The sequence below is a fragment of the Anser brachyrhynchus genome, assembly GCF_964034855.1.
Source record: "Anser brachyrhynchus genome assembly, chromosome: 1".
NCBI classification, from domain to species: Eukaryota; Metazoa; Chordata; class Aves; order Anseriformes; family Anatidae; genus Anser; species Anser brachyrhynchus.
This window is the reverse complement of record NC_137694.1, coordinates 124,388,122-124,400,915: the sequence shown is the minus strand read 5'-3', so window position 1 is coordinate 124,400,915 and position 12,794 is coordinate 124,388,122. Positions and strand designations below refer to the sequence as shown.

Sequence of the window (12,794 nt, the reverse complement as noted above, 5' to 3'; positions counted from 1 at the left end):
GAGCACAGAAGTAGTGTGTCTCAGTGCTCTGCTGATGGTAGGTGGGCTAAAAGAGGTGGCTATAAAACTGAGAAACTTTTAGATTCATCTGTGTTATCAGCAAAGTAGTAACTGTCACGCGAGTTGCACAGTACAGTTCAGGACACTCTTGCATATTGCAACATAGTCTTGGTTAACGTACACTTAACATTTTTCTCTCTGTGAGAAGTACTCTTTCCCTAGGAATAAACTGTATGCCAAATAAGAAAAACGGGTATCTCTTTATGTATTACATTCATGTCATACACCCATAACTCTCATACATTCCATTCTGGCAAATCTGACTTGCAGTTATTTATACTGGGTAGATAACTTATTCCCAGTGATTAAGAGCTAATAAAAAGAAATTTTGAAAAAGTATGAGAAATTACAGAAATCAGTCTTCTTTCTTCACAGACCCAACATTTGATAAAATTAGATGCAAGGTTGAACTACTGTGAGCCTGTGTTGTGCTTATATGGCACAACATAGACTCTCTTGCAGTTCACTCCTTTGAGGTGTCCCTGCCTCTGTTTTTTCCTCATTGTCTTTTTCTTTGGCTGGGGGAAAAATGCTTAACCAATTAAAATTACAGTGCACTATCAGCTGAAGAAAAGTTTGTCTTCTACCCCACTCTGAATGTAGCTGTACAATAACATCTATCTCTGATGTCTGGGTAGCTTGTCCCTCTGCATGGAGGAGACCATTATCCTGTGACTGTGTTCTGTTCTGCTGATATAATCTCTTAAATAAAGTTTTACTGTTTACTTTCCTTAATTGAAGTACAATAGAGAAGACACGGCCTTTAAGAAGCTTCATTTTAGTCACTGCCTTGGAGCTTTGAAGGTGTTTCAAGTTGTCTTTCAGTGTACTTCAAAACACCCTTGATGAAAGAGAGTGTGTGGAGGTGGAGTGGGAATGTTACTGGCAAAGTTAGTGGCAATTATATTTTATGCAGAGTTGTAAAATGTTTACTTAACTGCCATCCTTCTGCCAACTTTCTCACTATGGTTTTGATCCTCTCACTACTCTGCTAAAGTGATCAAATCCTGCAAAGTCTATAGACAAAATATTTCTCTTGCACATCTTATTTTATCCCTTTTTGGTGTAGAATACTTCTGATCTCAAACAGATAAAGCAAATTAATTTATTGTTATTATTTTTTAATCCTTTCTGGGTTACAATCATCAGGAACTCTTACATTTTTCAGCATCATTTTATTTCACTAATCCTAAAAGGGAATCTTCAAACAGTGAAGAACAGCTTGGCACTGACAGACGTATAGGCAAACAGAATTGATACCGGCAGACATTTTCCTTTTACCCTGGACTATGTGAACTTATTTAGCAATCTTTGGCTCTCAGAAATGGGATGGGATGGGATGGGAAAAAAACACATTTTAATATAGTCTATAATAGAAATTCAGAGCAACTATAGCTGGCACATGGCTACAAAAATTATCTATTAGCTGTGTGTGCAAGCTGAGCAAGAAAAATTGGGAAGGTACTCACTGGTAAGAAAATGCTGGGAAGTAGGGCCAAAATCCCTGTGAGCTTCATGCAGTTGCCTGATACGCTCATCAACAGCCACCTGTGAACAGAGAAGAATGACTTTCTCCTAAACAAGTAACAAGCAGCAATTATAGTCAGATATCTTTTTTTTTTTTTTTTTTACAGAACATTCTGTTTAAAATTAAGAAAGCTCCTGTAACAATCTGTAATCCTCAGGGATTAACTGAGATTTAATGTGTCTTTCTCAGAAGAAGGTCAAAAAAGGTTTTTACTTTTTCCTCCCCCCCCAGTTTTAACCAATGCTAGAACAAGTTAAAAATGAACAGGTTGATAAAGAAAGGTATAATAAATTGGCCTGACTTAAATGCACCTGAAAAGAATAGGACAATTGCTTGCCAATATTAAAGCCAGAAACATTTGTCTATGCTAATACTTTTACTGGAGCTACTGCAAAAGTACTTTTTGAGAGATTATATGTTATATATCAGCATAAGAAAACTAATCTATTTTAGTGTGGACATGATTACTATATTTTAGAATAATGCCTAACTGAGGGTAGTCAAAGTGCATCTGCACTCATACATTTATCTGTTTTTAGTTAGGTGAATTCCTATCCCCTTGGCCCCTTCTTCCCTGAAAGATGTCCTTAGAAGAACATATTATTCTTAGTGCTCTTTTGGGTTGTTGCACTGCATAGAAATCTAGATGCTAATTGTAAGATTGGTTTCATCTTTACCCTTGAAAATTCCAGTACAGTTATGCATCAAGCCAGCAGCCAAGGGCAGGCAGTTGCTGTAAGATTCCATATTGTATCAATGATATCTACCATCAGCTTTACAAACTTTATGCTAAAAGGACACCATCAGTTAAGTTAGGCCTAAATCTAGGATCAGGTAAAGCAAGGAAAAATAACTGATAGGGATTGGATTCACCTAAATATTGCCTGCAAGAAAAAGTGTTGTATCAACACGGGCAAAGCAGAAGGTGAAGGTGATTGGTCTGTTTTTACTGTCTTGATTGTGAGATACAATACCAAGAAACAAAGAATATGCATAAGTAAAAAGCAATCCACATTTTAAAACTTCCAGGGATTTTTTGGTTGGTGGAGGCAGGAACAATTCTATAATAACTACGTGTGATTCAGCTAGAAGGAAAAAACAAGGAAGGAATTGATATGAATGTGTTTGTTTACCAAATAAACCCCAGACCCCAAAATCCTTCTTTCAGGAGATACAATAGAAATTTAACAGCAGGACATTATTATTATTTTTTTTCCTCAAGCCGTTTTTCAGAGGCATTCCCTGCTGCTTTCTCCATTGCTACCACCTTTCCTCCTCTGGCTTCATATACACAGAAACAATCAATTAGATTTTTTTTTTTGTCAGTCCTTGCTTCATATTACTAGAATATTACAGTGTTCTGTTCTTACAGGCCTCTGTTCTTATTTCTACTGTTTTCTTAAATGTGGAATTGCTCACAGAGGAACATTTATACCAGTAGGTTTAGGGTGAACACAGGCAGGCTAAGTCCTATGACCTGTTCTTTTTCTGCTTAATATTCCTGATTGCTTACCTAGAGAAAACTACATCTAGAAAGAGGCTGAACTCTGGAAAACTTCTGAAATTCTGGGCAGAAGAAATCTAAGTAAAGGACAATTCAGACCTAAGGTGAATTGCATGGGGAGATGTTCTGTAAAGTAGTGCTTCATCACTTAGTTCTGACTGGTACCATTATGGACAGTAGCTGACTTTGGGCTTGAGTTTGCATTTAATTCACAGTATAGATAAAAGATGGAGAAGTCTGCACATGGATAGACAATGATAGGACTGCTTCTGGTCATCAAATTCATTAGCTTAGCTACTGAAGCATAAACTAATGTGAAATTATGTTTAATCCAGAAATGATCTTTCAATGAAAACTAGGAAGATAATCTTTAATATACATAAAAGAAACACATACAAGCAAAAAAAATGCAGAAAAAACGTAAATGAGATTATATATTTCTTTAGAGTCCTATTAAAACAAAACAAAACAAAAACCTCATAACAGGCCTATTTTGTTATTAGGTCATTGTTGGTTAGTAAAGAAATGTGAGACTTCTCCTCGATATTAGCACTTACTTTTCAATAAGTCAAGTAGGATGGAAAAAGTACTTTCTGACATGCAGAATCTCTAAAGAGAATGAGAGCTCTACAAATAGCCAGCAGGGAGCGGTTTCCTGTATGAGAATGACATCCAGTTTGCAGTCAGCATAGACTATGGGAATAATTTGGTGTTTGTGACCACTGCCAACTCACAGTCCATACAATTTCTTCAAGTGTGCAAAACTGAGAATGACAATTACTACAAAATATCCAGGTGAGTTTTGAGTTGCTCAAAAGTATTAAACTGAGAATTTTAGCCACATATGCACATCCAGAAAAACAAAATACCCTAAACACTCCAGGGTAAACTTTCAAGCTGAACAACATTGGACGTAAGCCTGGAAATATCTCTGTCTCAGAGGTATATTTTGTCAATTCAAAGCTGAACTAAACATTGGGAAATCCAGAATATTCTCCAGGAACAATCACTTCAGAATTCAAAAAGTTATTCCATTTGTCTACCAGGAAGTACCAATTATTGATGTACTGACATATTGTATACAACCTTTTAGGTGCCAAAATATGGACTCTCTGTTGATGCTAGAGTAAAGAATATTACTGTAGTTAGTCTCCATGACTTTTACTAATACTAAGATGTAAATGCCAAAATAACAGAATTTGAAGCCACAATAACTGAAGACCGGTCCAATAAAAGCAAAGTTGGACTTGGCTTTGTGGCTTATACCCTAGCTACCAGGAGAAGCAGAACTATATATTCCAGTTATAGAATCATAGAATGGTTTGGGTCTTCATAGCTTGTTCTTGATTCTTGAAAAAATATTCTCACTTCTCCTTTCATTTTTAAAAACAAGCAATTGGTAATTCCTGGATTTTAAATTTTGTCTTAAATTTCTTCAGAATAAAGTAAAATAAGTTCCTCCAAATATCTAGTAGCCTATGCTATGCACTGAACCAAGTGCAATTTTACTTAGAAAAAAATGTGAAAAACTGTAGCTGTGCATGAAAACAGCAACATTTTCAAACCAATTGAAGCATTTATTTTTCTTACTTTATATGCAAGAAAACATACGTAATTTTAGTGAAGTTTTGCAAGAAAAAAATCACCACATTTCTCAATAACCAAAGAAAACAAGATCTCTTCTGACTTCAGTAGTCTTTTCCCACTAGTATCAGCTTAGTCAGATAATCGTGCAAAAACCCCACTGTTTTAAAGGCACTGTTACCAGTTTATAACAATGGGGGTATGGATCAGACTAGCCTATCTTTTAGATCAAACTCTCTATAGTATTTCTCCACAGGTAATGTTACTGAAAAATCAATAACTGGATTTCTAAAAGGTCAGCTATTGCATATGAGAAAATGTTTTTAACTGACCAAAATCTTCTGTTTATATCCAATTTTGTCTTTAAAACAAGCATCAGGATGTTCTGTGATCAGGATACTTGAAATGTTGCTTTTTTCATTGAAAATGCTTGCTTGAAGAGACAAATTTCCATTATTTATTTAATCTATTGTTTTGCATTGCATTTATCTTCTTTCGATCATAACAAATGAAGGAGCCACAGCAGTGCAGTAAACATTATACATGAAGCTGAAGATTGTAATATAAACAGTCCCACACTATTTTAAGTGATATTGACATAGAACGTAAAAAGCTTCTGATAAACAAACAAATAAAATATGTTATTTAAAGTTCCTCTCCATTAAGAAAGGAGAATTTTAAAACATTTGATGAAACACATTCTGTTTCTCATCACTTGAATGCAGCCATGTGAACTGAATGTATAATAAGGTTCAGATAAACAAATGATGATGATAACATACACAGAGCTGTATCTTGCATTTGCTAGGAATAGTTTCTAGGTACTTTATGTAATGTAGGGATCTAACCTTGAAAGCACTTGTAACAGCTCTATTGAAATAAGAATTTGGATTTGTTGGATTTGACTTGAGACAACTACTATAGTCTCGCATTTTTGTTAATTTTGCTCGGTTTTAACTGAGCATTTTTATTTAATCCAAAGTATTATTTTGTGTTCATGTCCAGACTACAAAACAGGTCTAGATCAAGAAATAAAATTAAGTGTTTTGATTCTCAATATTTTCCACGTACTCAAAAAGTACCTGTCACTCAGTATTAATGCTAGATATCTGTTAAACACTACTTAAAAATCTTTTTCCTGAGACATTCAAGTAATGTCTCTTGAAGTGCTTCTTGTGAGATCTAGCATACAAATAAATCTAAATGCAACTGCATTTGGCTTTTCTAGCCCTACCAGTGTGAATGACAACTGTGTGAATGCACACTCTTGCACAAAAAGCCACAGACAAATGCCTACAGTTCTGCTTAGATGACACTTTATCAAAAGCATCTTTGCTGTTCTATAGCACAGTACAGTTCGACTGCTGCTGTGTTTACTAGTGAACCAGCTAAAAAGGTGCATTACACACTCTTCTGTCCCTGCTTGAAAGCGTTACCATCATGCAAAGGATAGTTCTTGTAAAAAGATTTAATAATTTTCTCCATGTTCCAATATTTACACTACCACCACATGTTTGTAATACATATATATGTATATTCTCAGAATATTTGATGAGCAAGGAAATAAAGTATATTACAAAAATGGGGATTAAATGTGCATCCTTTAGCCTCTTGCAGTTTGATCTAGCTGCCGTAACTGAAAGAACTGGTGATTTTCTCCTAAAAGGCTAGGTAAGTGCTTCAGAAGAAACAGTATGCAGAACCCATTCTGTTGATAGAGTGGTTATTTGCATTCATTTGAAAAACAACAACTCTACACGTAACACCAGTGACTATGTGAAAAGTCAATATGCAGTTTAAAACATGAAAGTAGTAAATGAGAAGTCTATATGATTGTACTTCATATGTCTATGTATGTTGTATCTACAATACTGTTGGGACTCACCCTTACTTATTTCTAGGTGAATGTCTCTAGAAATACCTTAATTTGCAAAACAAAGTAAGGTAATAAATGTATTTTTTTTTTCTTTCCATGTTTTCTCTGCACACTTAGTTACATCTGCACCTCCCAAGCTGACTTACATTCTTGCTAGGAAGAAAGATCTTTTTGTCTTTGGTGCTCCTAGAAAAGAACAGCAGCCTCTACAGTCCCTATTTCTAAGTGAAATCATGCTGTCATAGTGTCTTCACTTCATAGTGTCATGTGCTATTTTGTTGAGGGATTACTAGTATCATAAGAAAAAAATATTTTCAATTCTCCCTCTTCCTGATTCATCATTGTTAGGTCTACTGTCACATTAGCTAAGTGCTGGAAACCCAACATAAAATGCAGAAAAAATACTGCCCCCCCCCACCTTTTTTTTTTTCTTAAAGAAAAGGAAACTTTTTTTGTCAACAGATTTTCCTGAAGGTTCTCAGTTCTGAATAAAACATATACCAAACATAAACAAATATTAGAATGGCTCTTAAATCCACCAAGAACACAGCTTCAAATAGGGGAGGGGGAATGGGTTTAAGTTTATTTTGTCAAATTACTTCACTTTCTATCAATGATAGCAGAGTGGGGAAGTCAGGTAGGTCTCACCTATCCCACTCAATGAAGTTAGACATTTATCTTTGAGCTTAACTTCTTTAAATCATCATTAATTTGAAACAGAGTATAGCATAAACTCTTCTGAGGTCAGAATGATATCCTTTTAGTAAGGACATCTAAGGGTACAGGCAGTATAATATATAGACACTAATTACACAATTAGGCTGCCCGAAATGATGGCACTTCATATGAAGGCGTGCAAGTAGAAATTTTTACTGCTTATTAACAAATAAAAAAGTAAAGTAGAACTGAGATCAGTGGTTAAAAAAATGCAAAATATACAGAATGAAGACAAAAAAAAAGATTTCTGAATATGCTTGGGATTCTGAGGAGAAATGTCAGAGAAAGAAGGAAGAGAAGTGAAGTTGGCCATCTAAACAGGTATATTTAGTGCAGCAGCAAAATGACACAATCTCCTTTTTAAAAATTTGCTTCACCAAATGCTGTTCTCATGAAAAGAGAAGAGCCATTTCCTATATTTAATAAGTATGCATACATACAGTACTTATTAAAATAACACTCCTTTAATTCCCCCACCATATTCATAGCATTTCTACAGCCTCCTGACCTTGACTCCAATCAGATCCAATCTGCCTGTATATCAAAGGAAACTGGCATCTACAGGACGCTCTTTAATGTTACGCAGCAATTCTCCTCTCAATAGCTGAAAAACTTCTTTCTTTCCTCTCACTGACTCAGAGCTGCCAAACCAGTACAAGGCTGTTCTTTACAAATCAATAAACAGGAAGATTTGATCTACTGTACTTCCAATAGCTGCTGAATTCAGCCACTCGCTGCTCCTCATATATTAGTAGATAAGGATGGATTTAAGCACGCTTTGTGCTATTACTGAAGAACAGCCAGGGGAAAGGCACTTGATAGTCATCGTTCTTGGGTGATGAACTTCGGGCTTAAGCTTTGATCTTGACTGAGTCTAAAGCACAGGAATAGACACCTAGTTTCTCGGTGAAAAGTTTGGTAATCTAAAACATTTTGAATGTAAAAATTAACATGGACGTACTTTCCAGGTGAAAGGGAAAAAAAAAGATAAATATAATGTATAATCCACGTGAATTTACAGTTGTTGCAAAGACTACATTTCAATGCCAAGATCTGTGGGTCATGGTAGGACTGTATGCTTGCTTGAAATCTGAGTGACTTTTTTCCCTTCAGAAAAAAAAAATAAAAATCCTGAAATCTAGTATGATACATGTATTATACTTTGACTGCCTTTTTTTTTTTTTTTTAATCCTCAGATGAAACAAGGGAACAAAATGTAATAAAAATTCAGGAAGTACCTTAAACCCTTAAGGGCACAAAGGCTTAGAAAAGAGGAAAAACAAAGGGAAAAGGAAAAAAAAAAGCACAATCCCCTTGACTTAATATGTCTACTGTGAATAATCAGCCACTGCTTCTTAGGCTTCTTTTTTATAATCCTGAATCAGTGAACTTCAGACTTTGTGTACATCTATGCCTAAGGAAAGGAAGTTAGGTCTTATGGTTTAAATAACAAATGCATTTAAATTTATAGAAAATAAAACACTTGTAAACCCTGCGAAATCTTAAGAACAAACATCTTTAGGAAACAGTACTTCTCTTAAAAAGCATTACTTGTCTCGAATAAAAGATATTCTGTCAGGGAGGCCTAGCATTTCACATCATCACACTGCTCCTGTAAAAGCCATCCCATGCTGGTGGAAGTTCCACAGGCGGATTGGCCTTCACATTACTGTATGTTCCTCCTTTCTATTCATGCACTTTTGCTATGTGTACTACATAAAACATTTTGTGAAACTGCTGCGAGCTGAGGATGATCTCAGCCTTTGAAAATTACAAGAAACTGCTGTGCAGTCCTCCACTCTTGAGCACTTTATTAATAAAGTTTTACAATTCTTGACTTTTGTCAAGAATTTGCCAATTCTTGACAATTCAGCCACATTATCTTTTATCATTGCCTTTGCATGTAATTTAATCAGTCACCTGAGCTATTTTCTGCCAAATTCCTTGCAAAATTTTACAGTATGCAAAGAAAGTCATTTTACACATGACGCTATTTTGCAACTATTTTTTCACAGAACAGCACTGCACCACTTACAACCTTCAATTCGCAATTTATATTAGCTTCAGACATATAAACACCCATTGAAATCCCTCACTAGATTCCACTCCAAGTGGGATTTTCTAACCACATCTCTGTATATACACAGAGACAGTGTCTCTATATTCCTTCTGGGTTACCTGTTCCTGCTTCCGTCTTCTGCATAGTCCCTTTTTATGTTTGAGTTTGGCCAGAAGCTCCTTGTTCATCCATGCAGGCCTCCTGGCAAAATGCTTGACTTCCTGCTCTTCAGGATGGACCACTCTTGAGCTTGGAGAAAGTGATCCCTGAATATCAACTGATTTTCTTGGACCCCTCTTCCCTCCATGGGACTCTTCCAAGCAGATCCCTGAAGAGACCAAAGACTGCTTCCCTGAAGTCCAAAGATCTATCTTGCTTTTTGCCCTCCTCCCTCCTCTCAGGATCCTGAACTCAACCATCTCAAGGTCACTGCCTTTCACCTTCAACTTCCCAATAAGTCCTTCCTTCTTTGTGGGCACGAGGTCCAGCAAAGCACTTATCAGTTATGTTAGGAAGGTGTCATTAATGCTGCTCTCCAGGAACTTAATGGATTGCTGATGTTCTGCTGTGTTGTTCCTCCAGCAGATATCAAGGTGGTCTCCCTGGGGGCCCTCGCCTGTCAGCATGAGGCTATTTCTTGCTGTTTGTAGAAGGCCTCATCCACTTTCTCCTCCTGGTCAGGAGGACGGGTAGTTGCAGGACCCACTGCAATGCCATCCATACAGGCCTGCCCTTTAATCCTTACCCATAAGATCTCAGCTGGCTCATCATCCATACCCAGGCATAGCAACATGCATTCCAGCTGTCTTCTCACATAAAGGTCAATTCCACCTCTCTTTTTTCTCCCAGCTTGTTCTTCCTACAAAGCCCTATCCCACCACTGCAGCACTTCAGTCCAGGGTACCATCCCACCAAGCCTCCATAATCCCAATAAGATCACAGCCAAGCACACAAATCTCTAACTCATCATGTTTATTCCCCATACTGCATACACTACTCTGAAGTGTACATGCACTTCAGAGAGGCATGCCAGCATCTTGATTTCCCAGATGGTCTGATTTTTTTCCCATAAGTGCCTTGAAAGCAATTCCTGGCTTTCAGGCCTATGCTTAGGATGACCCGGGCTTAAGCCCTGTTTTGTGTTCCCTTTCATTCACATCACCAGAGGACCTTTCCTCATCAGCCCTGTCCATCACTCTCTCACAAGGCTACTGGTAACTCTCTCCTGTATTGTTCCTAGTTTAAAGCTCTTTATATATCTTCTCTACAACACCACAAAATATACTCCTCATAACTCTGACTATGCAGACTTACAGGATTCAGTGATTTCTGTCCTGCCTTCAGCATGAAGCTGAAACTCTACGTAGTCAATTCAGTATTGTAAGCTGGGGAAAGCAGTAAGAAAAATGCATATGCTACACTGAGCCTCTGGAGGGTTATTGATCTTAAAATGAATCTAACTTTGATGTAGTTTGACATTTTCAAAGTCAATGGGAACCAGGCACCTGCCACTAGGGAGAGAATGTGTTCTGTAGTAAGTAAAACCATCTGGTATGGACCCCAGAATGGCACAGGTTCTTTGTAAGACCAAATCTTACTTTTGAAACCAAGGTACCTGTGCAGTATATGCATTGAAATCTCTACACATAAAATTACTTACATATATATATATATATATATATATAAAGCAGTCTTTCTATCCTTCAGCATTACTCAGCATCTGTAAGAGTTTTAGGAGGTATACTGTGATCACCTTTAGGCACCATAACCAAGAGAGATGTGAATCAATTGGAGAGAGACGAGGGAAATGAACAAGAATGATGGTGACATACAGAGAAGCGTTGAGTGAGCAATTGCAGTTAAACTGATGAGCAGAAGTCTTAGTAAATCAGGAAATAGGGACAAGTCCTCCAGCAAATCAATGAATTCTCCATAATAATCTGTTCTCCATGTCCATGGTGGATAGACAAGATCTTATGACCTTAAATTTAATCAATAAAGTTTCTTATGATCTATCAGAAAAAAGAAATCTAGCAGTAACGATACTGAGAACTGAAAAGTGTGCCTCATTATCTTCTTTCTCTTTGGATGTCCTTGGGAACAGGTCAGACAATATCTGCTAGGAATGACTTGGGTACAGCTGATTCTGTCCTGAGCACAATTTTGTTACTAAGTTTTAAGTTATTCAAGGGAGTTCTCAGAATCTGAAATGATAGTCCTCTATTTTCCTATTACGAAAAGAGTGATTTCTGCTATGTTAGTCCTACTAGATCTGATTTAATTGTGCTAAAAAATCCCTCCATGTACATTCCATGTTATTTGTGTTAATTGTAAGCAGTGTATATAGGAAGATACATGCTTTTCGTATTCTGTTGGGAAAAAGAGAAAATTAGGATAAACCTACTTTTCAAATCTCAGAAGGAATAGAAGAGAACTTCCTTCAAGCGCAATCATCACTTTTTCATCTCTTATGCAACCTGCTCTTGTAGCAAATTTAAAGGAAATTTCAGGTCCCCAAAACAGAAATTCAGATTTGGGATTTGGGGGAAGGCATGAAGTCTAACAGAGCATTCCTAAAGCTGAAGATATGAACTGTTTCACACACAAAGTTCATAATGTCATCATGTTTCCAGAATTTCAAAAAGCCATTGGCATATTACACTAAGAAGAATCTCCCACATTCTCTGCAAATCTAAAACAAAGGCAATGGAAACACAGTTGATCTGACAGAAACTCAGTTCCACCCTTTTTCACTCTCACTTCCTCTTAATCCCCAGTTATTCTCATCAATTCTACATACATATCAAGAGGGTTTCAGCAACTTAAAAAAACAAACAAAAAAGAAACACAAGACATCGTGAAATACAACACTTTAAAATATCAACAGTAAAATAAGGCGATTCTGTGCTTTCTGTGACTGCACAAACTTGTTTTTTCCCCTCTCCCATTTCTAGCTCAAATGAGTTTCAAAAGGTGCATTCTTCTCTGTTCAGTCACATTTGTATTAAGTAGTATCTTATTCCACAGGAAGTCTTTCTGATTTCACTGACACTATTCATGGGAAAAGTTACTGTTTCATATGAGCAAATGTATCTGGATTGGGACAGGAAACAATAGAAAAGATCAGCTCCAGTGAGAATTTATTATAAAAGATGTGCTGGGGATTGAATTTTCTGTTGAATGCTTACAGAAAAGCAACTTGCAGCAAGGCAGTCCAGGGTGTTGATCTCCAGAACCTGCCTTGAGGTCATTAACATCTCCCATCACTTAAGAAAAAAGTGGTACATTTAGATTTCAGTGCATCCCATTTTAACACATTTACATTCTTGAGGTGTCTCTTAAAACCATATACAGGAATCTTAGAGGCAGAGGAATGTTTTGCAGCACTGTACTGATGCTGCCCTCACCCTTCCCCTGCATTTTTCTCACTGAGTTTCTGTTGTGTGACTATTCTGTTATCCTTAAT

General features: G+C 36.7%; 1 protein-coding gene across 27 annotated transcripts in view; it reads right to left on the bottom strand.

The window, feature by feature from the left end:
- DMD (dystrophin) overlaps positions 1–12,794 on the bottom strand; it is a 1,241,121-nt gene that overhangs the window by 127,356 nt on the left and 1,100,971 nt on the right. For all 27 annotated transcript variants that reach the window (XM_080576230.1, XM_080576221.1, XM_080576232.1 and 24 more), the window contains one exon: positions 1,530–1,608. In XM_080576230.1, the coding sequence (XP_080432356.1) occupies positions 1,530–1,608 (79 nt within the window). The remainder of the gene's footprint in view (positions 1–1,529; positions 1,609–12,794) is intronic.